We start from the raw sequence: 27,348 nt of genomic DNA on the forward strand, positions 1-27,348 counted from the left end.
GAGCGTCATCTTGACTGACGGAAAGCGGGTTCGGCGTGTTCCCACGCTGACCATTGAGGAGGAAGACGAAGAGGTTGCGGGAGAGTACGACGATGACGTGGGAACCGGGTTATTGGGAGACCGTGTACGGCGCTCACGGTGGGAACAGACTATGCATGTAGTCTGGAAACGAGTTTCGGATCCGCCGGATATTGCGAAAGGACTAATCAAATGCGCCATTGCCTATTTTCTGGGTTCGTTAGCGACATTCATCCCGTTCATCTCCGACTTGTATGGGAAGAACGACGGAAAACATGTCGTTGCGACCGTCGCGGTATACTTCCATCCTAGTCGGTCAGCGGGTGGTATGGCCGAGGCGACATTCTTCGCGTTCGTCGCATTGATGTTTTCGTCGTCTGTTAGTATTGGAAGTATGATGACAGCTGTATTCTTCTCCGAGCTGGATATGCCGACTTTGGGGCATCTTACCGTACTCTTCGTCTGGTGCGGAGGTGCTGTGTTTGCGATTGCGTACGCGAAGCAACGACTCCAGAATTCGACGTTCAGTACTGCTTGTTCGCTGATGTCCATGGTCATCTTCGTCATGCTCACCAAAGAAGGTGCAGTACAACTGTCCACTTTCCGGTTGGACAAAATCATGCAATACTCGGCCATCGTGTTCACTGGTGTCTTGTGCTCCCTCGTCGTGAGTCTGAGTGTCTGGCCAGTCGAGGGACGGAAGAAGTTACGACATGACATGATCGTTACCACGGATTCCTTTGCGGAGATGTTGACAATGATTACCCAGAGTTTCTTGTTGTCGAGTGACATGGACGTCTCGCATCCCTCCTTCCGGGTCGCAATGACGAAACATCGAGCGTCCTTTGCTTCATTGGCGAAGAACCTCAAGGAAGCAAAATGGGAGTACTACATTGCCGGAAAGGAAGATGAGTACCATCTCGAAGAGAAGGTAGTGAAAGTGATGCAGCGGATCGGACAGCACATATCTGGTCTGCAGAGTTCGGCTACGTTGCAGTCAACGGTGTTAAAGCAAGCTCGAGATCGGTGGAGGCGGGAGGCGGGGGAGAATAATGACTGGTGTGGGGAGGAACATGATCCACCGACGAAATTGGCCAGTGTTTTTGTTAATCATCTTGGGCCGCCGCTAAAGTCTCTGGCGTATACGTGCAAAGCTACACTCCGGGAGCTGCCGTATGGCCCGCCACCGAGGTATAACGCGACCATCAACCCGCAGTTGATTGACAGCTTACGACAGGCGGTCACCTTATACTCCGGCGCGCGGGAAAAGACGTTGAAACATTTGTACGCGAACCACATGAAAGACTTCCAAGACCAACATTTCTCACCGAGTATCGAGACGGAGGAGGTCGCGGCGAGTATGGACTACTTCTCGTACAGCCTTGAAGAATTCGCGCGCGGACTCCTTGTCTACCTCGATGCACTAAGGGAGCTGGAGACATATAGGATCAAAGCATGTTTCCGGACTTGGCGATGGGCACGGTTTTGGGAGCCGAGGGCGCGGGATATCAAGGCGCCGCCGAGGGATGAGGAGACCGGACCGACACCTGTGCCGGGGGTACGAACGCGACGAGATGAGCCTGTGGCGCGACGAGAAGGTGAAAGTTGGGGGTATCGCATCTGGAAGACATTCGAATGGTTCAGGAAGGACGAGGTCAAATTTGCGACTAAGACTGCTATGGGAGCGGTAGTCTTCGCCGCACCCGCCTTTATCAGTGTCACGAGACCTTATTATGTTCATTATCGACTCGAGTGGGGGTTGCTTACGTATATGATTGTGGTGGGTATGACCAAAGGTGCTACGTATAGTGCTGGCTTCTACCGGACGCTCGGAAACGCTGTCGGTGCTATTGTGGCTATTCTTGCATGGCATACATTTGCAGGGCATCCGGTTGGGTTGAGCCTGTTCGGTGTGTTATTTTCGCTGCCGTGTTTTTATCTGATTGTGTATTCGAAAAACCATAACACGACGGGTCGGTTTATTCTGCTTGGGTACAACCTGTGCGCATTGTACGCGTACTCTATTTCCAGGCAGGTGGACAATGACGACGATGATGACGAAGGAGGCCTCAATCCTATCATTACCACCATCGCCGGTCATCGTCTCGTCGCGGTTATCGCAGGTGTTCTGTGGGGCACCTTCATCAACGTCTACATCTTCCCAATGAAGGCACGCACTGAGCTCCGAGACGGTATCAGCGACATGTGGCTCCAAATGGGTTGGGTTTGGAAGTCAGATGCGGTTAATCTCACACGTCCACAAGTCAGCTCGCAGGGGTTCATGAGCTCTGCAGATGACCAAAGCATCGACATCCTGGTACACATGCAGAAGAACTTACTCAAACTCCGCGGATTGTTGGCACAGGCGCCGAATGAACCGAGATTGAAGGGTCCGTTTCCTACGCATAGCTATGGGCGGTTGTTGGATATTACGCAGGATATGATGGATGCGTTTACCGCGCTCCGTGTTGCAGTAACCAAAAATGGTCTGGAAGGGGGTATCAACACCATAGTTCTGGAGACGGCACAAGAGAGGAAAGAAGTATCCGGTGCGATTTTTCTCTACTTCTACCTCCTTGCCAGCGCTATGCGCATGAAGATCGTGTTCCCCGAGGGCTTTCCGACGGCCGAAGCAGCACGAGATAGGTTGGTTAGGAAGATTGGGAAGTTAAGAGCGAAGGTGAAGGATACGGAGGGGGATGCGCTCATGGATGAGAATTTGGCGCCGTTGTATGCGTATACGTTGGCCAGTGGAAAGGTCTTGGATGATCTGGAGCGGTTGGGAGCGGCAGTGATCGAGCTTTTTGGCCGGCTGGACGCTTGAGCTCAATTTTATTTTAGATGGTGTCGATACCCAAGTTATCCCAAAAGCAATGTTATGCAAGCTCTTTGCAAGACTACGAATGGTTTACCTCCCCGTACATGCATCTTAAACATTCACTTCCGTCAGCAGCATCCATTACGGTGTGGCTGTATACATACCGTGCGCGCTGTTCGGCACCTCCGTCGCAATCGATACCGAACTTCCCAGCAACATCTGAAACGAAGACGAAAACGACAACAACAAAATGCTCGGAGGTCCTTCTAGCCAACCATCTCAAGCAAGTTGGTTGTATGCTTCGTATGTGTTTCATAGACTCATTGCCATCTCACAGACTGAACTCGAGGCCTATTCCGCCCTGACCCGCCTTGAGGTGTACAAGGGGTTCGGACTCGCGGCTCTCTTGTGGTGTGGTACGTAGGCGACATTTGTCTATCCATTGGCTCTGACATAAATGTCGTGTAGCACCATTCGCCGTCCAGGCCGCTCAGAGCACGCTCGCCAACCTCATCTAATTCTGCATTATTACAAGCATGGAGTTCGGGACATTCATATCATAGAGTCTTGCATTAGTTAAGCCCTAGAGGAACATTTGCCTTTGATCGCCATCCAGATACGAAGTGCTCTGTGCCCTATCTCCGCACACTACTCTTCTTCATCCTCTGCCTCTCCTCGATCTTCGTCATGATCTCATCAACCTCCCTCAAATCCTCCTTCAATACGTCACTGACATGCGCAATCCCAGTCTGGTGATCCGCCAGAATTTTGCTTATCTTCTCAAGCTGCTTCTCATCCTGAGCCCAGTTGATTGACGAGTTCCATCCCGTCTTCTTGGATTCTTCCTTGATCTGCCTTGCCCGCTCACGCATAGAAGTCATTCGCGCCCAGTATTCGTTGATCTGTCCGAATACTGCTGGGTCGTTCATCTGCTTATTGAGCGCCTCAAACTTGAGTCGCAGAGCTTCCTCCTCGGGTCTCAGATTAAAGCCCCGGTTCTTCAACGTCTGGACCTTCGCCGCCAAAGACAACACACGTTGAGCAAGAGATGCATGACGCGCCCGCGCTTCAGCAGTCTTAACAGAGGTATGGAGGTCATGTTTGTTGGAAAGGTCGGTAAGCTTGGTGACGATCTCGTGCATGCGAGCGCGGTAGGCGTTCACTTGGTTCTCCTGGAGATCCATGCGCTTTTTCAGGTCGTCGAAGCCATTTGCTAGGGCTGGTACGACGGTGTTGTCTGGTCGTTCAGCAACGGCCTTATCCCACTTTGCTTGATCGTGACCTGCAGGCTTGGCGTACAAAGCTGCCTGCTCCACGCCAACCTTATTATAAAAATAGTATTGGAACGCACAGTCCGGGCTTCTTGGATCCCACGCACTCTGAATCTTCTGAAGCTGATCCGTCAACGACGGAGGCTGAGCCGGCCCATATGGCCCATAAGATTGGTTCATGTAGGATTGGCCGGGCGCAATGCTCGCACCCAAACCGGCTCCAGCCGCCGGTCTCGATTGTGTGGCAGATCCCCACGAGTACTGAGGCTGTGATTGCTGTCCTCCGAGGAGGGATGCCCCCAGGTTTTGCTGTTGAGGTTGACCAAATTGGCTGCCGAGCATACCAGGCTGCGACTGGCTCTGCTGCACAGGCTGACCAAATAAACCGGGGTTCTGCTGCTGGTTTTGCTGCATGGTTGACGTATCAAAGAAAGATGGCGTAGAGCCCGCCTGTTGACCAGCGGCACCGAACGGCGACGCTCCTGCTGTGCTAGCTCCAAAGCCTCCGAAGCCCGTCGTTTGTTGTCCACCGGTTGCGAAAGGCGACGCACCGGCTGTATTTTGTTGTGCACCAAACAAACCTCCAGAGGCAGGCGAAGAGCTTGCCTGCTGCCCAGCAGCTGCCCCGAATGGTGACGTTGACGCCGTGTTTGTACCAAAGCCTCCAAGACTACCAGTCTGCTGCCCAGCCGTCGCAAAGGGCGATGTACCCGTTGCATTCTGTGCGGGTTGCGCAGCTGTGCTACCAAACAGACCTCCGGAAGCTGTCGTGGTGTTAAATTGTTGCCCACCCATTCCGAATGACGATGCTGCGGCGGTGTTTCCACCGAATCCGCCTGATGTTGCCTGCCCAGCAGTCCCGAACGGTGACGCTGCAGCATTGTTCGCACCAAAACCTCCTGTAACGACAGCACGGTTAGCTAACGTACACAATGACCAGAGTAGCATGTGAACGCGATCCTCTGAGGAGAATTGAGGAAGCCATACCAAAGGCAGGTGTTGTGCTCTGTTGAGCGGGAGCGGCATCTAAAAATGACAGTCAGAACAACGAACACCGAGATAAATGCATCAAACGTACTGAATCCAAACGACATCTTGATCACTTCTTCCCAGATCTCTCGCAATTGGGATCACTTTCTCGTCACGGCCGTTTATTATGGATGCCCTGATGCTGCACTGCGCCATTCGTGCCCCTGCTGCGGCCAGGCTCACACCGGACTTCGAGGGAACCCCGGAGTGAGCTGCTGTACACCAGAAGAAAAATAAGAAATACGCAATGTAAGTCCTCTGTGGTCATGATCTATTCTCATTGGGTGAATGCGTTTGCCGGTCATGGCTGCGTCGGCGAAGGATTGCTTCTTCTTCTCAATTGATCACTGACACGTTCTGTTAAAGGGCCACTCACAGAGAAGCTAATTACCACTTCGATGGCGGTGTCTTCGTCGACCCTACTCCCATGCCATCAGATATCCCTCACGTCGACGAGGTCGGCGCTACCTCCGCTCCCTTGCTCTCCGCGTCCTTTTTCATCGGCGCGCGATGCCAACCATACAGTGACGATTACATGCTCTGTAAGCAGGAGGCTGGAGGAAAGGGAGCTGCGCCTTGCTTGAAGGAGGGCCGGAGGGTTACCAGATGTGCGATTTCCGTGTTGGAGGATATGAACAAGTCCTGCGCTGAGGTGTTCAAGACTCACTACGAGTGTCTTGAGAAGCAGAACCACGAGCTCTACGCATGCAGACCTGCGGAGAGGGCTTTGAACAAGTGTGTTTTTGACAACCTGGTACGTTTCGTTTGGATGCTGATCACGTGCTACATTTTTACTAACGTACGTGCAGAAACTCGAGAAGAAGGTCCCCGGTTCCGACCTGAAGGACCCTGTGTGGCTCAAGAAGAACCCCGGTTACAAGCCAGACACCGTGGACGCTGATGGTGTCGCGGCGGCCAAGGCCGCTGGTGTCTAGACATGAACTGGTTTCGTGGCGGATACATTGTACGAATAATATAGCACGTTTTATTTCATCTCAAAATTGGGGAACGCCCTCTTTCCTATGCCAGAACGCCAAATATCAGCATCTACTGCAAACGCTGTTCCTTGACCTGATTGATCTTCTCCGCAATTGCAGTCTGGTTATGATGCAATGCAATCTTGACCGCAGCATCCAAACTGACCTCCCTCCTCAGTAACTCCACCAACTCAATCGCCTTGCTTCCACGCGCATCCTTACAAGCCAGTTGAATAAGCTGCAACAAAGCTTTATCAATCGATATCTCCTTCTTCGCAAGATCCATCCTCTCCGCTGCCGTACCATTGCCGGACATGGCGTCCTCGCCGAGCGCATGAAGTACAGAGAACCGCAGATGCTGTTCTTCCAATGATTGTACGGAGGATGGGTTCGGATCCACCTTTTCGTAGATCGGGACGGTAAAGTCAAACTCGCTAAACAGTGGTCTGGGGAAGTAAGGATGTTTCTCGCCTCCCTTCAAGATGATGCAGTGGAATTTGTTCTGTGCGACTGCGACTGGCCAGTATGACTCTTGTCGTCCTTCGGTACGTCGTGGGAGCATATTCGTATCGAGGAGCGGTACCCACTTCGCCTGTCCGGGCGTCCGCCAATGCAGCAAAACAAGGACAACGCCATCAGAATCGTAGATACAGGGATTACCCTCCTCAGAGAAGAAGACAGATTGAAGATATCCACCAGGCGGAAGAGCAACAACGTCTTGCGACTGAATCGCCTCGTCCCTCCTCACGTTCTCGATGGTATACGTGAGTTCCGCAGAACCGTTGGCGTTCATCGCACCGTTTCCGAGGACCATCACGTAGTTTCCCCATGTTGCACAGGTTACCACGGGCATGTGCTTTTGCCTCCACATCCTTACGGGAACACCCGTGAAGCTCCATACTCTCACGTATCCCTTGCTTGTACAAGCCACGATGTGACTATTACTGAGCGCGATACTTGTCACGTCCTCACCCTTGGGCAGTTGCACCGACCAATCTGCCTTGTTCGCCCAAGTTTCATGTGGCCGGAAAAAGACGGTGCTGGGCTGACCATCGTCGGAGGAGTTGGCGTAAAGGGTACCGTTGTCGTCCAGACACGCCTTGTCGTACTTGAAGTGGTCAGTGAAATGGTATCCCCTATGAGCATCCTTGTCGAAAAACTCAACAGTGACAGTGTTATGAGTGTCCTGGTCGACGGTCCACACAACACCGATCATGTTAAGAGCGAGATAACGGCGTTTGCCTCGCCAGGGTGTGGAACCGGGCTGGAAGGGTTCGTGAATGCCGGAAAACTCGACACTCTTGTCGATTGCGCGTCGCTTCGCAACACGGTCATCTTGTGCGGGGCCACGTTTCCGAGCTTCACGCTCTTTCAGGTCGGGGATGTAGCCAGCGCCGTCATCGTCGACGATCCAGTCGTCGTTCGCGGCGGCGGCGAGGTCGTTGTCATCGCCCATTGGCTCATCATCGTCGTCTTCCTCCGCTTCGGCGTGGAATAGAGGGTTAGCATTGCCATTAGCTCTGACAGGTGCCGGAGTATCGTCGTGCAAGAGCGGCGCAGGATGGAAACGAGAACCAAAGGGAGCAGGGGAAGACTCCAGCACGACATCCCTCCATGTGAACAATTGTCCCAAGTTTGTGGTGAACGACAGAGTGTTCTGCTTGGGGTGCCACGCAAGGCTGACGACGTTCTTGATCTCCTGCTTCGCGACAATGGCCTGATCCTTGGTAGACCACACCAACACCTTGCCATCCTTACCAGCCGTAGCGAGGTAAGCTCCGTTAGGCGACCATGCCACATCTGTGATATCTCCTACATGTCCATTCTTGAACACAACTTGCCTTTCCCAATCATTCCGGTTGACGACAACGACTTCCTTCATCTTAGTGGCAGCGGCGAAAGCACGGCCGTCGGGGTGCCATGCGACACGAGCGGATGTTTCCTCCTCAGGCTCGAGAGCAGCGATGATGTTCGGCAAAGTCTTTAAAAGTTCAGGAGACTCGGATGAAAGTGACCAAATATATATGTTGCCGTCCGAGCAGGATGTGGAGATGAGCGAACCGGAGGGGTGGAAAGCGATGTGCTTGATGGACTTATTGTGGGGCTGGAGCTTCATCATCTTCGTGGATTCAGACGTATTGACAAGCTTGACGACAGTTTCATCGGAAGCGACAGCGATCCACTCGCCATCAGGGCTGAACGCAATGTCGCGAACCGGAAGGGTGCATCGTGTCGGCATCGTGATGAACTCGTTCGAGGTCATGGAAAACAGACTCACACTGGCATCCTCCGAGCAAGTCGCAAAGTACTCAGAGGAAGTGGCCACACCTGTAATGGCATCGTTGTGCTGCTCAATGGTGACGGGTTCATCTTCCGAATCGACCTGGAACTTGCGAATGACCTGGTTGGAGCCAACGGTGATGAGGTGAGCACCGTCAGTGGAGTAGGCAAGTCTCGTCAAACCCTTCGTATGGGCATATTTTGGAATGAGACGAGGCTGAGCTGACATGATTGCTCGAGGGACCTCAGTTTGTTGGAGGTGAACCCTGGGGTACGCGCGACGAGATTCGAGGAGACGCGAACCGCTTAATTAACACGCGTGAAGCGAAGGACAGGGAAAGTAGTTGCCCTTGGCCAACGGGCTTTTATGTTCTGATATAGAATATTTGAAACACAGCTATGTTCCTTTACGCATGGACCATGACCTTTTAACCCACACCTGCTCCCCGCCAGGGACTGACACACGTCTACGTTACACATCGCACTCGACGTCACAACACCCGACGCTCTGGGTCTTCTGTGGTTCTTACGTGCTGAAACAACGTCAACATGTCCTCTGAGCAGTCTGCGGACCAGTCTCCCTTCGAGATGCTCCGGATCATCATTGGTCCGGAGAGAACGCCTGCCGACCTACAAGAAGCTCTTGAAGCCGCGAATTACAATCTGGCCCTCGCTATTGCTTCATTGACATCTCGACCAGTACCTACGCTCACGCCGAATAAACCCAAGGGAGGCCAGGTTTGCCGGTTTTTTCTTCAAGGAGACTGCAGGCGCGCAGATTGCTGGTTCTCACACGACCTGGAGCAGGCGATTTGTCGTTTCTGGCTGCAAGGAGGATGTCTAGCGGGTGATGCCTGTGGGTTCAGTCATGATCCGACGAAGCTGGTGACAAACGTGGTTACGAGTATAGCGCAGCCTACGCACGTGAAGAAGACGGAAGCCCCGAAGGTTGACGATGAAGAGATGTTCCCGGGTCTCGGCGGAGGCACAAGAAAACCTACAACGCCAGCAAAGCCAAAGGCTTCGACTACGCCTCGGAAACAACAGACGCCAAAAGTTGCGCCTGTTCTTGCTTCAGAAGATGATTTCCCTGCACTAGGGGCATCACCAAAACCAAAATCATATCCGGAAGCACCTCAAGAACCCCTTTCCATGGCCCAGTTAGCAGCAGCATTACCTGAAACGCAGCCAATAATGTCAAAGTCTGTGTCGGGACGGAATACATCGGCTCATCCACGGTCCTCCCTCACCCCTGCTCCACCAGATGCCCTACCTTGGCTCGAGACGGGTCCAGCACTGGCAGCACTGTACGCCAAACATCGTGCACCGGCTATCCAGCATGCAGTAACGCGAAACAAACTTCTACAACAAGCATCAGATGCATGGCGACGAAATGATCCTGCTCGGGCGGGAGATCTGAGTGCACAAGGACAGACTGAGAACGAAAACATGCGTCTTGCACATGAGCGTGCTGCTGATGCAATCTTCACAGAACGCAATACGGGTCTGCCGAAGGGATGTATTGATTTGCATGGATTACATCCTGCGGAGGCGGTGATGTATCTGGAGAAATTCTTGTTGAGATCGGAGATGAACGGGGAGAGGGCAGTGTATGTGGTAATAGGAAGCGGAAGTCATGTCAGTGTACCTGGGAAGGAGAAGGTCAGAGATGCCGTGTTGGAGTATTTGGCAGGATGGGGGTACGCATGCAGGGAGTTCGTGGTTAAAGGTGGTGTTGGAGGCGTTGTCTGGGTTGATTCTTGGTCGCATTACTGAAAGAACTGGGCACATTGATATGTTTATGTTCTACTTGTTTCTGCCTACTCCGCTGAGCTGGTGAGGTTTCCCACCACGGTCACGATCGATGATGTACACTTCGGATTGAGGATCAACCACTCCATGCTACCGGTAAGGCATCAATGTCAAGCGATGAAATAATGTGTGCAGTGGGAAAGGGGTTGTTGCGAACTCGGGGGATGCTGACATGGAAAGCCGCGCACGGTTCGTCTGTCATCGATAAAGTGCACCGCTGACGTTTAACGATACTTCAGACAGGACCTCCTGAGATGTGATAGAGAGAAATGAATCGGCAGGGCTGTTGAAACAAACATCCTGGCCGCGTCAGCCTTCCCAGGATACTCCCAAACGAGCCCACGGCAGCATATAAGGCCGGCCATTCCCAACCCCTCGAAGGTTCCCCACCCATATCGCTATCCGCAGTTTTACGACTACCCTTCAGTCGTCTCTTCAACTCGAATTCTTATTCACTGCACAAAATATCCTTATCACGATGCCTTCCGGTTGCTTCACCCCGTTCAAGTCCTGCGTCTGCTACTCCTCCAAGGGTGGTGACAGCACCAACCCCTCCGAGAAGTCCCGCAAGAAGTCCAAGCACCACAAGCACCAGGCTGAGACCCCTGCTCCCGCTCCTGTCGTTGTGGCCATCAAGAAGCCTGCACCGAACCCCTCTATGCACAAGCTCATCTGGCTTCAGTACCACACCAACCGCTCTTCTGCCCGTTTGGCCCAGTTCAAGCGTCGTGTTGTCGACCATGCTGAGCTTTCGAGGATGATGCACTCGCGTATTGAATCCGTGATGATGCTTCAGGAGTCTGGTGCTTCTATTGGTGGTGACCAGGAGCTCATGAGTGATGTCGCTTGCTCGACTATCTTCGGCTCTTTGGGTCAGCCTCTTGCTTCTGCTTCCGGTTCTACAACTGGTGCTACTTCCCGCGCTGCTGGCTCTACTACTGGCGGTGCCTCCCGTGCTCCTGGGTCCACTGTCGCTCCGTCCAAGACTACCCGTCATCGTGGTGGTAGTGTTGGCAGTGCGTCTCAGAGCGGCAACGTTAGCTTGTTGGACCAGCACGTTGGGACTTCCGATATCGCGTATGGTGGTACTATTCGAGTCGGTACTCCGTTGAGAGATTACTCTGTGATCTTCGGTATGCAAACCATTGAACTGAAGCTCATCTTTCTTTACTAACTGGGTTACAGACACTGGATCGGCTGACTTCTGGCTTCCTTCCTCGACTGAGGCCCGTTCCCAACTTGGTACCCACCATGCGCTTGGTAGCGACGTCTCCTCCACTTTCTGCAACACCGGTCACACTTTCAGCATCACCTACGGCAGTGGCTACGCCAGTGGGTTCACTTGTCAGGAAAACGTCTCGATATCCGGCAAGCTCCTTAAAGGGCTTGACTTTGCCGTCGTCAACTGCGAGTCTTCCGACTTCACCGGTGATTCGCCTTTCGATGGTTTGCTCGGTCTTGGTCAGCAGGCTTTGTCTACTCAGAACGTTCCTACCCCTGTTGATGCCCTCTACAACCGTGGGTTGATCGCCGAGGCTGTTGTTGGTGTCAGTCTTGGCCGTGCTGCGGATGGTGGCTCTGGTGGTGAGATTACGTTCGGACACACGGACCCTTCGAAGTATGTCGGAAACATTACGTATCTGTAAGTTACCTTTACCACGTTGTGCGTCTACCATTTACTAACGATTAATAACAGTAAGAATGTCTCGACGGATGGCTTTTGGGAGCTGGCTTTGGACGATGTTTTGGTCAATGGTGTGTCTATCGGCATCAAGAACAAAGGCCGCACGGCTATCATGGACACCGGTACGACTCTCATGATTGCCCCTCCCGCAGATGCCGATGCTTTGACGAAGATGATTCCTGGGGCGATGGCTGATATGTCGGGTGGATACACGATCCCCACCAGCCACATCCCTACTGTTTCTCTTGTCTTTGGTGGTGTCGCCTACCCTATCGATCCTCGTGACTTGGCTTTCGAGAGTGCTGGCCAGGGTACCGCTATCTTCGGTATCTCTGCTGGTGTTGTCGACCCTAACGCCATGAACGAGTGGTTGGTTGGAGACGTGTTCCTCAAGAACGTCTACACCGTCTTCAACACTACCCGCAATCAGATCGGTTTGGCTGTCGCGAAGGACGCCTAGAGATCAGGAGGTGATTGATTTGTTGATTTGTGCTGGACACATCTCAGTCGTTCGTTTTATGGAGTCGGAGTTATTGTGTCGGTTTCAAGCGTGGTTCCCAGGCTTTGTTTGTCTCCTGTCTTCTTCCCCCGATACTTTTCTTCTAGTCTTGATGACTTTATGTTAGATGCTGGCATCTTGATTCTTTTTTTCTCGAGGGATGGGAATTGTTGTAGGCACGAGTCGAGTCAATCACAAACACGTTCAATGGCAATCATGTACACGGTGTTTCTGTCGCAGTTGGTCCGTCGCTTGAGGCAGCATGACAGTGTGGCTGGTGCGACCCGTAATGAATGCCCAAAGAATGAGCTGAAGTACACCTCCAAACCTTGGAACTCTAAATTTCATCAATTCATTACGACAACCCAAGGTTGCTCGCTGTATATGTGGGCGACCAGAATAGCCGTGCGCCGGCCCTTCCCAGCTTCTCTGGGTGCTCGGAGGGTCCGTTATGCTCTTCGGAGCGGATCAATCCTACCTCAACAGCGACGGTTGAACGCGACCATTGTAATAGAAGCAGCCGCCCCTAGTGCTCAGAAGGATGCCGAGAAGACCACGGGTAATATTGCTGTATGTGTACCGAGAGACTTCATCAGGGATCCATGCTGATTTGTGTCAAAGGTTAGTGAACAGGAGCACCTCCTCTACTTCCAGAATGTCTTCCCAGTGCGACTTGCACTGTGGGACGTTCGAAGCTATCTTACCAGGTTCCAGCCGAAACAAGTGACTGAGAACCTCCTCCGTGACTCCATACCACCGAACCTCCCAATCCAGATCACGCAAATTCAGCCTAGGATGAAAGACGGTGGTGCCTTTGTAAGGTTTGCAAGTGATCCGGCTCTCACGATGGAGGAGATCGAGGCGAAGCTCCAGGAGCACCTGTCTGGTCCAGGCAAAATCCACCCCTGGTTCAACCCATTGGAAGGACTCAATGGATGGGTTGTGCGCGGTAAGCCCTGGCTGGAGGATCTCGCAATGAGATATCCAAGTAGGAGGCTTCGAGTCGAATTTGAAGGGGCGGCCGACCTGCCTCAAGAAAAGCTATACGAGCTCTTCCGCCGGTATGGACGCTTGGTGGATATCGTCCCTGCTTCACCGAAAGATAGCCCTAGGGTGGCTCAGTTGGTCTTCGGTACGAGGCGATCAGCCATAGCTGCGAAGAACTGTCTCCACGGTATGGAGGTTGGTGGCATCAAAATGCGCATCACTTATGAGCGTACGCATTCATGGGCGCGTGCGTTATGGGATTGGATTGTTAACCACCCTAGAGTCACCATCCCCGCCTTCGCCGCTCTCTTCGCTACTATCCTCGTCACAATCTTCGATCCTGTACGGACTTGGTTCATTAAAAACAAGATCTCAAGGAGTTGGCATCTGGAGGAGTCTAGTGCTGTTCAGTGGTTGAAGAGAAATACCGTTCATCTCATTGGTGGACGCAGACGGTCTTTGGATGACGAGCGTGCTGCATGGATGGATCGCGGTGATTCTGCTGCTCAGATTCAAGGCTGGCTTGGTGAAAACAAGGAATCTTTCATCGTTGTTCAGGGTCCTCGAGGTTCTGGAAAGCGAGAGCTGGTTCTGAACGGCGTGCTGAAGGGGCGCAAAAATGTGCTGGTCCTGGATTGTGAGAACCTCGCGGAGCAACATGGTGATTCGAATGTGATCAAGGCAGCTGCGAACCAGACCGGATACTTCCCCGTATTCTCCTGGTTGAACTCAATGAGCTCCATGCTTGACTTGGCAGCACAAGGTACTATTGGTCAGAAGACTGGCTTCACCGAGACGTTGGAGACGCAGTTCCGCAAGATTCTCCAGAACACTGCGACTGCTCTGAAAACCCTTGCAATTGAGAACAAACCTACGACGAAGCCAGTTGTTAGGGATGAAGACTACCTTGAAAACCACCCCGAGGTTCGTCCCGTTGTCGTCATCGACAACTTCCTCTACAAGGCGGAGAGCGGTAACATGGTGTTGTATGAGAACATGGCGACTTGGGCAGCTTTGCTTTGCGAAGCCAACGTTGCTCACGTCATCTTCTTGACGAACGATATGGGTTATGCGAAGACCTTGGCAAAAGCTTTACCCGACCGTGTGCCAAAGGTTGTCACCTTGGGTGATGCCAACCCTGCGGCTGCGGAGAAGTATGTCATCCGACGCCTTCAGGACACTCTTGAGGACACCACTACCACTGACGGCGGCGAGGTGAAGGCCACCGTAGAGCGCAAGCCTCTCGAGCTTAGCAGGTGCATCCAAGTCCTTGGTGGTCGCTTGACGGATCTCGAGGTCTTGGCTTTGCGCATCAGGAATGGCGAGACTCCCGAAGCTGCTTTGAGTGCTATGGTCAAGGCAAGCGCTGCGGAGGTGATGAAGGCGTACTTCCTCGCCATTAGTGGAGGATGGAAACCGGAACAAGCATATGTCCTCCTCAGAGGTCTGGCTGAGAATGGTGAGATGAAGTACAATGAGGCGCTCCTTGATCCGATGTTCGGTGACAGCTCCGAGGCGATTCAGGCGCTTGGTGCTGCAGAGATGATCTCTATTGCAACAGTCAACGGCCGGCCCAGCAAGATCAAGCCAGGAAAGCCGATCTTCCGTGAGTCCTTCAGAACAATCCTGGAGGATAAGGTGTTCTGTGCGCGTATGGAACTTGACATGCGAAAGGCTTTGAAGGTGGCCTCTGTCTCCGGTATTCAGAAGGCTGAGGAGGAGCTGCGGGTGGTGAGAGCTTTGGGTTTGGAGAGTAAAGGCTGGTTTGGACGTATACACGTCAGCGAACGTGAGAAGTATTTGCGGAGGCAGATTAAGACGGAGCAGAAAAATGTCATGAGGTTGGAGGAGGAGATGGCTCAGCTCAAGGCAGTTTTGAAGACGGATGCTTAGTGGCACAAGGAGTTTGGTCAAGACGTGATTGGAAGCTGCTGGCCAGCGCCTTGTACGATAGCCACGTGAGGCGTTCTTGGATAATTACTTCTCTCAATTGTAATGACTATTGATACTCAACTGACTGTAAATCTGCAAGTGCGGAGATTCATGATGAGAAGCCTCTTGGTTCCCGCGGGGGGCTACACGCAGCACGGGCATGCACCCCGCCAGTGCGCCCAGCGGGCAGCTCGAGCGAGCAAGGTCAGTCGCGAACAGAGAAACAAAACACCCCGTTGAAGAGCATTTGTCCGGCATACACGCCCAAGACCCGACGATAAGACAACGGCTATCCTTGCAATATGTCTTCTGACTCGGTAGACCGCTGTTTCGCTCATGCCTTGGCAACAGTCAGGCGAATACCGGGTGGACCTACACGACCGCCATTCGCCGATCGTCTGGAGGTACTGAATCAAGCGTAACACTTCATCGATATCCATGCTAACCTGAGTACAGCTATATGGACTCTACAAGCAAGCTACGGAGGGGGATGTTCATGGACTCATGCCTCGCCCGACAGGGAACAGTGACGAAGAAGCTTCCGCCCGTGCGAAGTGGGACGCCTGGGCTGCACAAGCCGGGCTATCCAAGAATGAAGCAAAGCGAAGATACATCTCGAAACTCATTGATGTGAGTTACAGCTGATATCGCCATGGGTGAAAGCTGACTCTCTCCCAGAACATGCAACGTTATGCCTCACCACACCCAGCTACCACAGAGCTGATAAGTGAGCTCGAATTCGTTTGGTCACAAATCAAAGATGCACCAGCTTCGAGTGCAACAACCTCACGCGAATCGTCGCCTGCGCGGTCGCCGGAGCATCTCCGATTCGGATCATCGTCCTTAGGACAGTACTTCCGCCATTCACGTACGCATACACTCGAAGGTGACGACGCCGGACCATGGGAGGAAGGCTCGAGTAGAATGGTAGGACGCGGTGCGGTGAGAACTAGCACGTCCAGGTGGAAGGAAGATGTTGAGAGGGCATTGGAGGGGTTGCGGGTTGAGGTTACAGCATTAAGCGAAGAGTTACAGGCGTCAAGGGCGCCACCTCCTCCACCACCGTCCTCTCGTACGAGCCCTCTTACGAAAATATCTAAGGGTTTCTTGATGGTATATTGAAAGTTGGACCGTAGTGACGTTCGTGATGCTAATCGGTATACAGTTCCTGAGCAAGCATGCATTGTTTGACGGCATTGTCCTTATTTTGGCTTGGCTTTGGTTCCAGAAAGGAGAAGCATTCCGAGGTTTGTTGAGAAGAGTGTTTTCAGATTGGCTCTGGCGAAAGATCCTGAAGGCACGGAGCAAGACTAGGCGTCAGCACGCGGCGGAGTAATACGATAAACTTGATGGCGAAGGTGAGTAATGCTACAGGGGAGGATGATTTGCATGACAGGGTGACGACGAAGAGTGTACTAGTAGGGGATACCATTCATATCGACGTAGAGCACTGAATATGATTGACGTTTGTGCTATTATGGAGGTCCCAAACGCATGCTCATCTCACCTTCCTCAAATCCTAATTTATGCAGGAAGTTCGAACTTCTGGCCCTGGATAACCCTAAAAAAGACACGACGTTAGTTATGTGTGGGGGAAGGGGTGCTTGGATAGGACACGTACTTGGTAAAGTAAACGTAGAAAAAGTCAGCGTAGACAATTGTCTGGATGATACCAGCAAAAACCGCAATGAACTCCACACGACCCTCCATGACCCAGCGGTACAACCAATTGGGAATATAAAGAGCACGGTACGCGCCGAGCGCAAAGATATAATGCGTGGTGATGGTCTCCGCCTCGCCTGTCCGCTGAAGCAAGAACAATTGCGGCAAAATAGCAACACTTTCCAACCACAAGCTAAAGGACCACATCACCTCGTCGAACGTGAAGGCGAGGTTGAAGAGAAGAGCCATGACGAAGGATCCGCCGATGAGGTATTCGACCTTGAAGTTGTCGAGACCCATGTCATGAGAGGGCTTGTAGTCGAATTTCATGAGGTAGAGAACGTAGACGGAGGATCCGATGAAGAAGAGCTTCATGACGGTGTTGTAAAGGAGCCATGGGCCCCAGAGGAGGTCTGTACGCTTCCATCAGAATCATGCCGGGCATACGAGTTTCGTCCCACAACCGACCTAGGTATCTTGTAAGGTACACAAGCACATACAGTGCTTGTGATCGGAATGAAATTCCTGCGCAGGATTTCGTTGTCCGTATCTTGTGTAGCAGGATGAAGATACTCGCCAAATGCGAGAGATCACCTGTATGACCAATCAGCCATTGAGCCACACATGCTGTACGACAAGCGGCTATTCATACCTAGCAATCTGAAGATATTCATGGCTGTCAGGTATCAATTGCGTTGGATACTCGATCAATAGTTCTGGTGTGTTGGCGGTACCAAAGTTGACACGCGCCGCATTCGCTCATACCCAGTGCCGTATACGGTCCAGTAACGTAGACAACATACATCTTTCCCGAGCTTGGTTCACGACACCCCCTACAATTGCAATTGCAAGAGCTCATATCCTCACTATGCCTCTCATCATCATCTCAGGCTTCCCGTCGTCAGGCAAAACTACCCGCGCAAACGAGATCAAGGCCGCTCTCCTGTCCAAAATTGAATCAACTTGCTCCTCACTAAAGGTCCACCACATCTCCGACGACACCCTCCACATCCCACGAGAGATCTACAGAGATACCAAGAAGGAGAAGAGTGCACGTGGGACACTGCTAAGTGCTGCCGAACGTGTACTATCACCAAATGACATCGTTATCCTCGATTCGATGAACTACATCAAAGGCTTCCGTTATCAACTCTACTGCAAAGCAAAAGAGTTCTCTACACCGCACTGTGTGGTCCACGTCGGTGTTCCCATCGATATATCCCGGGAATGGAACAAAGCGCGGGGTGCGGAAGGATACCCCGAAGACGTCCTAGAAGCACTCTTGATGCGATACGAGGAGCCAAATGCGATGACGAGATGGGATTCACCGTTGTTCACCATCCCAGCACATACAGACGAGAAAGCCCCCGTCGATGACATCTGGGACGCACTACACAACAAAGCAATCAAACCCAATTCCGCAACCGTTCTCAAACCCGCCCTCGCAATGGACTACTTAACAACCCTCGACCGCCATACCCAGGAAATCACAAAATTCATCTTGGACGCACAGACTACGCATTCTGCGGGTTTATTACCTATCCCGGACTGTACGATCGAGTTTGAGATGCCGGTGGAGGGGGTAAGCATGCCCAAGATGCAGAGATTACGGAGGCAGTTCGTGGGGTTGAACAGGATGCATGCCATGGAGACTGGAAGGATCAGGGAACTCTTTGTGGAGTTTCTGAATGGGCAATTGAGTGAGGCGGATGAGTGAACCGCAGGAAGAATGCCGGCATAAAGGTAGATTTGGATATAATGGATATTTCATAATTGCCTAATAAAATCACATTCATGTGGAGCTTTCCTCAGTTTAACTAGAGCAACTGCACTGCAATCCCCGCTCCGAGCGCGGTACAGTTCCGCAATACCTCTCCTGATCCTCCTTCGTAATCTCCAAACTCTCCCACGTCTCCGGGTCATATGGGTTCAACGCCATGGTCATGACATCCTGGAGAATATCACGCTCACCGTCTTTGCTAACCCTGTCGATGACCTCCTGCAAGACCCAATTACGGAGGGTGAATTTCGGGTTGACCTCCTTCATGCGTTTCTCACGGCTGGCATCATCTGTGCTTCCCTCCGTTTCGAGACGCTTCTTGTAGGCTTGTAGGAATTCGACGAGACCCTTGACGGCGTCCTCGCGGGTGTGGCCTGCGTAGTGGACAGATTTGTCCTCCTCAGGCGGAAGGATCTTGGACGCAGCCTGGACAAAATCGTCATCGGAGGACAGCGAGAACACCGGCACTGAAGAAATCCTGTAAAAGAAGTGATGGAAGTCAATCCCGTACTTCTCGAGGGTATCGAGAGTATTCGAGAAGAGCTGATCGAAATCAGTCTCCTGACTCGTCTGCAGTCCCAACCTCTTACCCATCAACTCCTTGTACTTCTCCAAGAAGACAGCCTTGTACTCATCTCCAGCACGCTCGATGATGCCCTCAGCACAGGTAATCAATGCTTCCTTTTCCTCCTCGCTCCATTGACCCTTGGCGTACTTTTCCTCGTCAACATGTTCGCCCGCTCCGAAGAGCTCACCCAGGTCCTCGCCGAGACGGGTCAAGTTCCACCAGATGATAGTAGGCTGCATCCTATAACTGTAACGCAACGCATGATCATCATGGTTAGGCGTGTGCGAGGGATCAAAGTTATCCATGAACGCAAACGGCCCGAAATCCATACTCAACCCAAGAATGGAGGTATTGTCAGTGTTCAACACACCATTCATGAACCCATACGCTTGCCAGTACGCAACCGTCTTCGCATTCCTAGCACAGATCTCCCTGTACAGCCTCTCAAACCTATTCGGTTCCTCCGTATCAGTCTCCCTCTTCCCCGGCAACTTATCCAGTCCGCCGAAAACGTGCTCAATACAATAGTCAGCAAGTTTCTTCATCGTGACGCGATCACCACGCCAACGGTGAATATCGAAAGACCCGATACGCAACCACGAAGGCGCGAAACGTGTATAGACAGCACACGTCTCAATCCTCTCCCTTCTCGCGAACTTACTCGGCAAGTTAACAAGTGACAACGCCCTCGTTGACGGAATCCCCAAAGCATTCAAATGCTCACTAATCAAAAACTCCCTGATACTCGACCTCAGAACCGCATTCCCATCCGCAAACCTTGAATAGGGCGTTTTACCACTTCCCTTGAGCTGGACCTCGAAGCGTTCCTTCGTCTCCGGGTTCGTGGCTTCGAACAGTGACATTACGCGGCCATCACCGAGTTGTCCGGCCCAGGAGCCGAATTGCCAGCCGCCGTAGCATTGGGCCCAAGGGTAGTGCTCGTCGTAGATTTGATTCCCGGACATGACTTGTGCGAACTCCTCCGTCTCTGCCTCTGTTTGTTTTAGACCGATGTCGTGGAGGGCTTTTGGACTTGTGGCGAGTAATTCGTAGTCGTCAGAGGTGTCGGGTTTGACCCAGGTGAATATCGCACCCTTCACAGCCCTCGCATTCCGCAATAACTCTGCCGGCGCTTCTTTGGAAGCCTGTGGGGAGGGAATCTCGGGATCAGCTGGGAGGTTAGAGGTGAAGATGTGTGATTTGGGGAGTTCGGCGAGTGTGCAACGGGCGGAAGCTGAAGTCATTCTGGTGATTGTCGAAGTAGCAAATCGTCGCATGAGGCGAAGATGGGGTGTGGGGGGGTTCGAGAAAGAAATATCGGGATCCGTGGGGAAGATGGGACTCGCCACCCCCACACTGACGTCGACGTCGAATGGATCAGATGGACGAATTCATACAGGAGGAAAGTCAATAAAGGTATCAATACTGTAGCTAATCATAAAATCACTCAAAAAGCATTTGCAAAGTCCGTAGCCTTACTCTTCATCCTTAGCCTCCTCACCATCCTCCTCCTCCGCCTTGATCGTCTTCATCGCCTTCTTGGAACTATCCAACGGCGCAACCCCAGCCTCAATCGCCTCAATCTTGCCCTCCCCATCAACAACCCAATGCGACCGTGTAATCTTCTTTCCCACCTTCAACGCTCCAAGCCAAGCGAGGAACTGACCGTTCGGTGCGTCAGAGAGGAGGTGATAAGGGAAGTTTTGCTTCGTTTTGAATGTTTTCTGGGATTTGGGTGTGTCGAGGGAGAGACCGTAGACTGAGTAACCCGCTTTTTGGATTTTGGGGTAGTTGTCGCGGAAGGAGCAGCCTTGCTTTGTGCAGCCACTTCTCACAGAGTCAGTCGGGGGTTTCAACAGCGAATCAATGGGGGAGGAGGGATTACGGTGTTGAGGCCTTCGGGTAGGCAAAGATGATCACGTTCTTCAACTCGTTGATCTTGACTTCGTTCTCGTCCTCATCCTTCAAGACGAGGTCGGGGAGGGCGTCGCCGACGGCAATGCCAGTGCGCGACTTCTTGGCCGCGGGTTCTTCCGGATCAGCCTCTTTGGCTTCTTCCTCCTCAGCTGCCTTCTCCTCCTCCTTCGCGTCAGTCGCGTCACCATCAACCTTCTCCTTCTCCGCAGTCTTCTTTCCCTTCCCCTTCTTAGCAGGAGCAGCGGCCTTGGCCTTCACGGGCTTCTCCTCGTCGATCTCATTGTACGACGTCTCCTTCGCGACATTGCGCGCACTGCGACGAGTAGGCAGAGTAGCCGGTGCATTGGGATCCTTTCTCTTCGCGGGCATTGTGTGAGGTTATGGGTGTTGCGACGGGGACTCGAGGGTCCTCTCCTCTACGTCTACGCGCGCAGCCACACCCAGTTGCACTGCCAGGGCAATCCCCCCGGATGACAACACCCGTGAATCCATGACTGGCTATCTTGTCATAATCGTGTCGAATGTATCAGCCAGCTCAGAGTGTGTCATACTCATCCTCCCTCAACGCCGTCATCAGATGCATTTGTCGACTTCGGACACCCCAGAGTTGCTCGATGCGGCACTTGCGCGCTAGTTGGCGTGAGAGCTCACATACACCCTGTGCGATCACGAGCGAAGTCGATAGCCGTAGCATGAAGGCGATGATGACATAGAGTGATGTTACTCCATTTTCGCCTGAGTTTCGTGCGCTATATCTTGAACGCTCGCCCTCCACTCCCACCTTCCCATTCATCAACTTTGACACAAACAACCTCATCCACACATCACCTGACAGCATCATGCCTTTAGTTTCCAACGTCATTAGGAAGGTAATCACCGGTAAGAAGTCTGCCGGCACTTATGTCGACGGGTGTGCGCAGTCGGCGTGTACCGTGCCTTTGGACTATGGCTGCGACGACGACTCCTCTGCTCAACGGTGTGAAAGCCCAGCGAAATTAGACACGACGCCCCACGTCGTCGAAACTGCTAAGCATAACAAGACGTCGCAGAGGAAGCGACGTGCTAGTTTTGTCAGGCGACGTTCGTCTTTGGAAAGGCACGCCGCGGAGCTCGAGTCGCATTTGGCGCCGCAATGTGATCCGTCGGGCATGCTTACAGAGAAATTGAACGAGTTTACTGCGGACCTGGATCGTGGACCTGTTGTGAACCCAACTGTCTCTATCCTTTCTGGCAGATCGGACGAAGATGAAGAGTCACCCGCCAACCACAACGACGGTGACTGTGACGACTCGATCCAGCGGGCATCGGTGACAGAGTCCGAAACATCCTTGACCCCTGAAGAAGCCTATATCGCCTCAGATCTGGTTCCCGTCATCGCGAAGACCTCGGGCGGTGTCCCATCTCCTGGTCGCCGCGAAGCCATAGCGGAAGCTCGTGATCAGCTCACCCCGATGTCGGATACTCTCCAGGTCTCCCGATACGTGTCCTCTTACCCTATTCATCTCCCCTCTCCGGTTCAGCGGTGCAAGATGGATCCAGTTGAGCTGAATGAAATCTTGGCTCGTCGGTACAGGCAGGTGCAGATCAAGCATCATGTCAAGCAGAATTTGCGGAACAAGATGTATTCGACAAAGTTGCAGGATCACCTTGATAAAGGGATGCCTGTGACGATTGATGAGCGGTCTTCGAACTCTCGGATTAATTACATGGGCAAAACGCTCAATTTACATGTGGAGATGGTGAGGCCACCCCCGGCGAGGGTTAGGGAGGCGAGGAAGATGGATTTGTGGTTGGAGAACTCGACGGCGAGGAGGAGCCATTTGCAAGCATGTGGGTCATTGCGCTGATAAAGCAAAGGAGTAGAATGTACCATCTTCAAGACGGGCTCTGTTGTATGGGAGTTGAATGATGATTTGCCTTGTATGTGTTGCTTAGCCTAGCCTTAATCAAGCGTTAAGATCGGTGTCTGCTTTTGGTTCCGCCTCATAATTCCATGGATCCGCCAGAGGTACCCTCCGTAATGGCCATACCTCCTCCGAGTTCCTCGCTGCTCGCAACTTTGCCAATCTCTCCCTCCGTCTTTCGTCATTCATCTGGATCTGCTCTTCCTTACTGTACATCCTCGTTTTCGAACACCACATGAACTCATCCCACTTTGCGTTACAGTCCTTCTGCTCGCCGTAACGGTAGTAGTGTTTCCATTGGGAAGTAACGGTGTAGCACATGAATGCGTCGTCGAAATGTCTTCGCCAGTCGCATGGCTCACCCTGTGGGCCGAGTGTGGGCTCGGAAGTCTTGTCTTTCTCTTGGGAGTCCAGGTATGATTGGTATGCAGATGAGAGCTCCTGGGCAGGTGAAGGCGTTGATTCGACAGGTGCCGGAGCGTCTGTTAGCTCAGCTGATAGTTGATCCACCTCCGACGACACCGGCTGGCGAGTGAACAATCCCATATCGTATAGATTGACTGGAATTACATAAGCATCGAAACACGAAAGATCAGGAGGGGTGCAGTACCTTCTGTGAGCTCAAGGGTCGCTTATGGCTTTTTTCTTACGAGGTTCACACAACGTCGGCGAGCTGCAGATTCGCTGCACCCCCATGCAAGAAGCTGTCGTACACCAACTCGACGGCAACATGACCGATATATCTCAAATCCTTCGAATCTCCTCGAAGACTCAAGATTACGAAGATGCCAACCTTGCATCGAGAATAGCGAGCGCGTTGGAGCGTAGTGAGTCTACTTTGCCTGGTTTTGTGCGACTTTCTCAGGCTGACGGGCGGTCTGTAAGCGAAGCTCACAACAAATGATATCCTGACGTATGATGTTACGGAGATTGTGCGGAGGACGCAGTTATCGATAATCGAAGTGCGGACACTTGTGGACGACATCGCGAAGGCGACCGCGCCCGCTCCGGATGAGACGGCAGACGTTGCTCTCGCGAATATGCGCTGGCTCAGCACTGGAGAACAAGACCTTGATGTGCTATTAGGCGGCGGTATACCATGCGGGTATATTACCGAAGTTGTTGGAGATAGGTTCGTCACAATTTCTAGTCTTTGCTAAAGTTGATCTGACCAATCGAGGACAGCGGTGCAGGAAAGTCCAACTTCCTCACACAGCTTACACTGCATACGACAATGCACCGGGAGAGACCCTGTGTGATGTACATTTCTACTGAGGGTGGTATGGAGACTCGGCGATTACTGTCCATGTTCAATGCGTTACCTTCGACAAATGGTTTAGGATTTCAGGACGTCTCGGATCATATTCTGACTATCACTATTCCGGATCTTGAGACGCAAGAACATATCCTACAATACCAGATACCTGTAGAGTTGTCACGTTATCCCGTGAGTTTGATCGTCATAGACTCCGTCGCGGCAAATTGGCGGACTGAAGCGGCTTCGACCAACACCGGAGCATCTGCAAAGGATCTCGCAAAGCGGTCACGCGATATCAATAAACTCTGCCAGCACCTACGCTCTCTGGCACGACAACACAATCTCGCAATCGTCTGCGCGAATCAAGTGGCTGATTATTTCGGAAACGAGGTCGCGCAAGATGTTTTGAGCCTCGACCACCAGATGCGATGGTTTAGCGGATGGGATTATGTTAGGCATCGAGATGGCGGGCGAGGGGTCGCTAAAACGCCGGCGCTGGGGTTGTCTTGGTCGAATTGCATTGCGCAGAGGATTATAATGACGAGATTACCACGAGGGCAGCGGAAGGTACGGGTAGGCTTTTCGCCGTGGGTAAGGAGTGGGGCGACGGAGACCGAGAGGGATTTCTGGATAGATGAAGTGGGTATGCATTTGGGCGTGCGTCCGGATGCGGAGGAAGGACTGCCTAGAGGTGAAGACGAGAGGACGTGGATAGAGGAAGGCGTGGAGGAGGGTGTGGCGGATGATCCTGATGAGGATTATGCCGAGGGAGTAAGTCAACCGAATGGGGATGCTGTTAGTTAGGACAACTTTAAATCACCTCTCTCATCATCTACCAACGTCTGGTATATCCTTGATTAAGCCATGACAGTCCGGGGAATTCGGCGCGGTCGAGCAGTCAGACGTTCCCCACATTTCGCGCTCTCATATCAGCAACACGAGCAGCTGCTGGCATTAGACAACATCTGTCGCAAAACCAGCAACAGCCTGTAAGGTGATCTTACCTATCAAGAAACCCCTCAGTTTGTCTTGTTTCGTCGCAGCACCATAGGCCAACTAGGTTCGCACCCGGTACGACCATGCTCAAGGATGAGCCCATCGCAGTCAACGAAGAGCGGCGGTGGTGACCCGCCTAAGACTCCAGCAAGGCCACCCAGCTCCGAAGCCAATACTTCTATCCTCATTGATCTTACCGGTGACATCGGCGAGGAAACGAGGGCACGGGACAAAACGATACGAGATGCACGGCGACAGGAGACGAGAAGACGAAATCAGGAGCAGTTAAGCCGGATTCGGGCGGCGGCACTCAAGGGGATTCAGAAGTATACGAGAACTCCTCAAAGGTCTGAAGGGGCTGCGGTCCCTCGAGATGTTGTCATGATTCTGGACGCCGATGAGACAACTGTCAATGTTCCTGTCGCATCAACAGCGCAAGCGGACCGCAGCGTCCTAGCCTCGACTGCTGCCATTAGTACGCCAAAGCCGACTTGTGCAGCTGTTCCCTCTCGCACGGCATCGGTTGCCCGACCCACGAAAGTTCTTCAGACATTGCTGTTTCCTCCGAGCCGTCCAACGACTGCTGAATCGACAAGTCCAATACCGGTACAAAGTCATAAGCGCAAAAGAGGTGGACTTCAAATGTCAGAAGAATCCTCTGCCATGCAGACGACAGCGAACCACCATACATGTAATGCTCACGCTCATCCGGCATCCCAGGCAGAGCGTTGCAATTCATCCGCGCCTACAGGACCTGTTGAAAGGTTACTTCGGCCAGCAACCAGTAGCAGTGATTCAAGTGATGAGTCAATCCGTCGTGGCATGTTCGCAAAGCGAAGGATGGTAGTGGCAGACGATGACGAGGATGAGGACGTGAGAGGTGAAATAACGGGGGGAAAGACAGCGCACACAGGAGTCATCCGCCCGCATTCTTCGGATTCACCTATACAAGCTTCACTCAAGACGTTGCCTTTACCACCCTTGAAACGTCCACCTTCGCCTACGCCTACGCCTACGCCTGAGCTCCCAAAAGCCCCGATATCGCAACCTGCGAGCACAGTTTCTCGAGCCGCGAATGCTCAATCAACATTCGAGGGAGCAAGTATAGTGGGACCTGTTACGTCCGAAGCAATCAGAACTGCAATGACCGACGACGACGCATGGGAGAATTGCACATCAGACAGCGATCTGGAAGAAGCGGGTGACTTCGAAGCATACGATCCCTACTCTGATGTCAGTGTACAGCTTGCGAACGAAATAGAGGTCGAGGATTTTCCGCCTTCGCGCCGCAGGCGACAGCAGGTCAAACATGACCGTGTCCGTGTGGAAGATATATCTCTTAATGATGCCAGCGCGTCCGATTTAGCTACCCGGCCGTACATGACAGTCCAATGCAGGAAGTATCTCACGAGGGATTGGAGACGTTTCCGCGAGCATCAGGGTCAGCTTATACATGTGGATTTCACTTCAGAGGAGATATATATTCTCCGGAATTTGCGAGACATTCACAAAGGCGATGAATTCTCGTGCTCAGATATCTCATCGTATCTGCCTGGTCGGACTCAGCAGGATGTCCGCCGCCTGTACCAAGACAATCCAGACTTACGGATGCCTAGCGGTGATCGCTTGATTGTCCGCATCCCACGGTCTAATGGTGATCTTGCCACAGCTGGATCAAGATGCAGAGTCAATCTTGATCGACGATTAGCTGATCGCGCGCTGGGTGGCAGAAGATACTACGGAGGGGACGAGATACAGCGACAGCTACAGGTGCATTCGTTCCAACATCTCCGGCCATTCCGGACAGTGAATCGGTCAAGCGGTGATCTGCATGATATCTGTTGGTCGGCCACAGGTGATCAATTTGCCTTAGGTAGCGTAGCTCTACGTGACGCCTATAACCGCGGCGGGAACTTGTTACTGGGCGACGTCAATGCTGACTTGATCAAGGTGTTG

General features: G+C 52.5%; 14 protein-coding genes across 14 annotated transcripts; 9 read left to right on the forward strand and 5 right to left on the reverse strand.

Annotated features, from left to right (window-relative positions):
* Positions 1-151: 151 nt before the first annotated feature.
* SAICODRAFT_56649 (uncharacterized protein) lies at positions 152-2,842 on the forward strand (the record flags this gene model as incomplete). The annotated part of the gene is made up of 1 exon (XM_019169467.1): positions 152-2,842. The coding sequence occupies one exon, from the start codon at positions 152-154 to the stop codon at positions 2,840-2,842; it is 2,691 nt and encodes an 896-aa protein (XP_019024303.1).
* Positions 2,843-3,035: 193 nt separating this feature from the next.
* Positions 3,036-3,413, forward strand: SAICODRAFT_118174 (uncharacterized protein). Its single transcript, XM_019165354.1, has 3 exons — positions 3,036-3,119; positions 3,174-3,252; positions 3,305-3,413. The coding sequence occupies exons 1-3, from the start codon at positions 3,087-3,089 to the stop codon at positions 3,352-3,354; spliced, it is 162 nt and encodes a 53-aa protein (XP_019024304.1). The 5' UTR covers positions 3,036-3,086; the 3' UTR covers positions 3,355-3,413.
* Positions 3,414-3,433: 20 nt separating this feature from the next.
* On the reverse strand, positions 3,434-5,201 carry SAICODRAFT_71189 (uncharacterized protein; the record flags this gene model as incomplete). The annotated part of the gene is made up of 3 exons (XM_019170658.1): positions 3,434-5,006; positions 5,095-5,133; positions 5,186-5,201. 3 exons carry the CDS (start codon positions 5,199-5,201, stop codon positions 3,472-3,474), a joined length of 1,590 nt encoding a protein of 529 aa, XP_019024305.1. The 3' UTR covers positions 3,434-3,471.
* A 161-nt stretch (positions 5,202-5,362) lies between these two features.
* On the forward strand, positions 5,363-6,193 carry SAICODRAFT_30255 (NADH dehydrogenase, alpha subcomplex, subunit 8). The gene is made up of 3 exons (XM_019167634.1): positions 5,363-5,385; positions 5,504-5,890; positions 5,946-6,193. The coding sequence occupies exons 2-3, from the start codon at positions 5,564-5,566 to the stop codon at positions 6,069-6,071; spliced, it is 453 nt and encodes a 150-aa protein (XP_019024306.1). The 5' UTR covers positions 5,363-5,385; positions 5,504-5,563; the 3' UTR covers positions 6,072-6,193.
* On the reverse strand, positions 6,184-8,622 carry SAICODRAFT_56572 (WD40 repeat-like protein; the record flags this gene model as incomplete). The annotated part of the gene is made up of 1 exon (XM_019169460.1): positions 6,184-8,622. The coding sequence occupies one exon, from the start codon at positions 8,620-8,622 to the stop codon at positions 6,184-6,186; it is 2,439 nt and encodes an 812-aa protein (XP_019024307.1).
* A 293-nt stretch (positions 8,623-8,915) lies between these two features.
* SAICODRAFT_30256 (DUF1771-domain-containing protein) lies at positions 8,916-10,182 on the forward strand. Its single transcript, XM_019167635.1, has one exon. The coding sequence runs from the start codon at positions 8,943-8,945 to the stop codon at positions 10,167-10,169; it is 1,227 nt and encodes a 408-aa protein (XP_019024308.1). The 5' UTR covers positions 8,916-8,942; the 3' UTR covers positions 10,170-10,182.
* A 501-nt stretch (positions 10,183-10,683) lies between these two features.
* SAICODRAFT_7352 (acid protease) lies at positions 10,684-12,349 on the forward strand (the record flags this gene model as incomplete). Its single annotated transcript, XM_019170868.1, has 3 exons — positions 10,684-11,338; positions 11,391-11,847; positions 11,902-12,349. 3 exons carry the CDS (start codon positions 10,684-10,686, stop codon positions 12,347-12,349), a joined length of 1,560 nt encoding a protein of 519 aa, XP_019024309.1.
* A 508-nt stretch (positions 12,350-12,857) lies between these two features.
* SAICODRAFT_92276 (uncharacterized protein) lies at positions 12,858-15,394 on the forward strand. Its single transcript, XM_019171797.1, has 2 exons — positions 12,858-12,958; positions 13,010-15,394. Exon 2 carries the CDS (start codon positions 13,184-13,186, stop codon positions 15,266-15,268), a length of 2,085 nt encoding a protein of 694 aa, XP_019024310.1. The 5' UTR covers positions 12,858-12,958; positions 13,010-13,183; the 3' UTR covers positions 15,269-15,394.
* A 123-nt stretch (positions 15,395-15,517) lies between these two features.
* On the forward strand, positions 15,518-16,735 carry SAICODRAFT_30257 (acyl-CoA binding protein). The gene is made up of 4 exons (XM_019167636.1): positions 15,518-15,711; positions 15,764-15,937; positions 15,986-16,420; positions 16,473-16,735. The coding sequence occupies exons 1-4, from the start codon at positions 15,610-15,612 to the stop codon at positions 16,641-16,643; spliced, it is 882 nt and encodes a 293-aa protein (XP_019024311.1). The 5' UTR covers positions 15,518-15,609; the 3' UTR covers positions 16,644-16,735.
* SAICODRAFT_80057 (ER lumen protein retaining receptor) lies at positions 16,726-17,698 on the reverse strand. Its single transcript, XM_019171183.1, has 4 exons — positions 17,622-17,698; positions 17,438-17,563; positions 16,929-17,382; positions 16,726-16,868 (listed from the first exon to the last, which is right to left on the reverse strand). Exons 1-4 carry the CDS (start codon positions 17,641-17,643, stop codon positions 16,832-16,834), a joined length of 639 nt encoding a protein of 212 aa, XP_019024312.1. The 5' UTR covers positions 17,644-17,698; the 3' UTR covers positions 16,726-16,831.
* Positions 17,699-17,837: 139 nt separating this feature from the next.
* SAICODRAFT_56603 (elongator complex associated protein Kti2) lies at positions 17,838-18,686 on the forward strand (the record flags this gene model as incomplete). Its single annotated transcript, XM_019169462.1, has 1 exon — positions 17,838-18,686. The coding sequence occupies one exon, from the start codon at positions 17,838-17,840 to the stop codon at positions 18,684-18,686; it is 849 nt and encodes a 282-aa protein (XP_019024313.1).
* A 96-nt stretch (positions 18,687-18,782) lies between these two features.
* On the reverse strand, positions 18,783-21,603 carry SAICODRAFT_25291 (UPF0061-domain-containing protein; the record flags this gene model as incomplete). The annotated part of the gene is made up of 3 exons (XM_019166843.1): positions 18,783-20,673; positions 20,797-21,144; positions 21,203-21,603. 3 exons carry the CDS (start codon positions 21,601-21,603, stop codon positions 18,783-18,785), a joined length of 2,640 nt encoding a protein of 879 aa, XP_019024314.1.
* Positions 21,604-21,856: 253 nt separating this feature from the next.
* SAICODRAFT_118265 (uncharacterized protein) lies at positions 21,857-23,427 on the forward strand. Its single transcript, XM_019165355.1, has one exon. The coding sequence runs from the start codon at positions 22,074-22,076 to the stop codon at positions 23,079-23,081; it is 1,008 nt and encodes a 335-aa protein (XP_019024315.1). The 5' UTR covers positions 21,857-22,073; the 3' UTR covers positions 23,082-23,427.
* On the reverse strand, positions 23,181-23,793 carry SAICODRAFT_92289 (uncharacterized protein; the record flags this gene model as incomplete). Its single annotated transcript, XM_019171798.1, has 2 exons — positions 23,749-23,793; positions 23,181-23,698 (listed from the first exon to the last, which is right to left on the reverse strand). Exon 2 carries the CDS (start codon positions 23,682-23,684, stop codon positions 23,181-23,183), a length of 504 nt encoding a protein of 167 aa, XP_019024316.1. The 5' UTR covers positions 23,685-23,698; positions 23,749-23,793.
* Positions 23,794-27,348: the final 3,555 nt, after the last annotated feature.

The sequence above is a fragment of the Saitoella complicata genome, assembly GCF_001661265.1.
Source record: "Saitoella complicata NRRL Y-17804 unplaced genomic scaffold SAICOscaffold_11, whole genome shotgun sequence".
Taxonomy (NCBI): Eukaryota; Fungi; Ascomycota; class Saitoellomycetes; order Saitoellales; family Saitoellaceae; genus Saitoella; species Saitoella complicata.

Coding starts and splice junctions, on each gene's coding strand:
- SAICODRAFT_30256 (XM_019167635.1), top strand. CDS start 8,943: ATGTCCTCTGAGCAGTCTGCGGACCAGTCTCCCTTCGAGATGCTCCGG.
- SAICODRAFT_118174 (XM_019165354.1), top strand. CDS start 3,087: ATGCTCGGAGGTCCTTCTAGCCAACCATCTCAA. Junction 3,120..3,173: donor CTTCTAGCCAACCATCTCAA/GCAAGTTGGTTG, acceptor GCCATCTCACAG/ACTGAACTCGAGGCCTATTC. Junction 3,253..3,304: donor CGCGGCTCTCTTGTGGTGTG/GTACGTAGGCGA, acceptor AATGTCGTGTAG/CACCATTCGCCGTCCAGGCC.
- SAICODRAFT_30255 (XM_019167634.1), top strand. CDS start 5,564: ATGCCATCAGATATCCCTCACGTCGACGAGGTCGGCGCTACCTCCGCT. Junction 5,891..5,945: donor AGTGTGTTTTTGACAACCTG/GTACGTTTCGTT, acceptor ACGTACGTGCAG/AAACTCGAGAAGAAGGTCCC.
- SAICODRAFT_92276 (XM_019171797.1), top strand. CDS start 13,184: ATGAAAGACGGTGGTGCCTTTGTAAGGTTTGCAAGTGATCCGGCTCTC.
- SAICODRAFT_118265 (XM_019165355.1), top strand. CDS start 22,074: ATGCCTTTAGTTTCCAACGTCATTAGGAAGGTAATCACCGGTAAGAAG.
- SAICODRAFT_30257 (XM_019167636.1), top strand. CDS start 15,610: ATGTCTTCTGACTCGGTAGACCGCTGTTTCGCTCATGCCTTGGCAACA. Junction 15,938..15,985: donor ACATCTCGAAACTCATTGAT/GTGAGTTACAGC, acceptor ACTCTCTCCCAG/AACATGCAACGTTATGCCTC. Junction 16,421..16,472: donor TATCTAAGGGTTTCTTGATG/GTATATTGAAAG, acceptor ATCGGTATACAG/TTCCTGAGCAAGCATGCATT.
- SAICODRAFT_80057 (XM_019171183.1), bottom strand. CDS start 17,643: ATGAATATCTTCAGATTGCTAG. Junction 17,383..17,437: donor GTACCTTACAAGATACCTAG/GTCGGTTGTGGG, acceptor GGAAGCGTACAG/ACCTCCTCTGGGGCCCATGG. Junction 16,869..16,928: donor TTCTACGTTTACTTTACCAA/GTACGTGTCCTA, acceptor TGTCTTTTTTAG/GGTTATCCAGGGCCAGAAGT.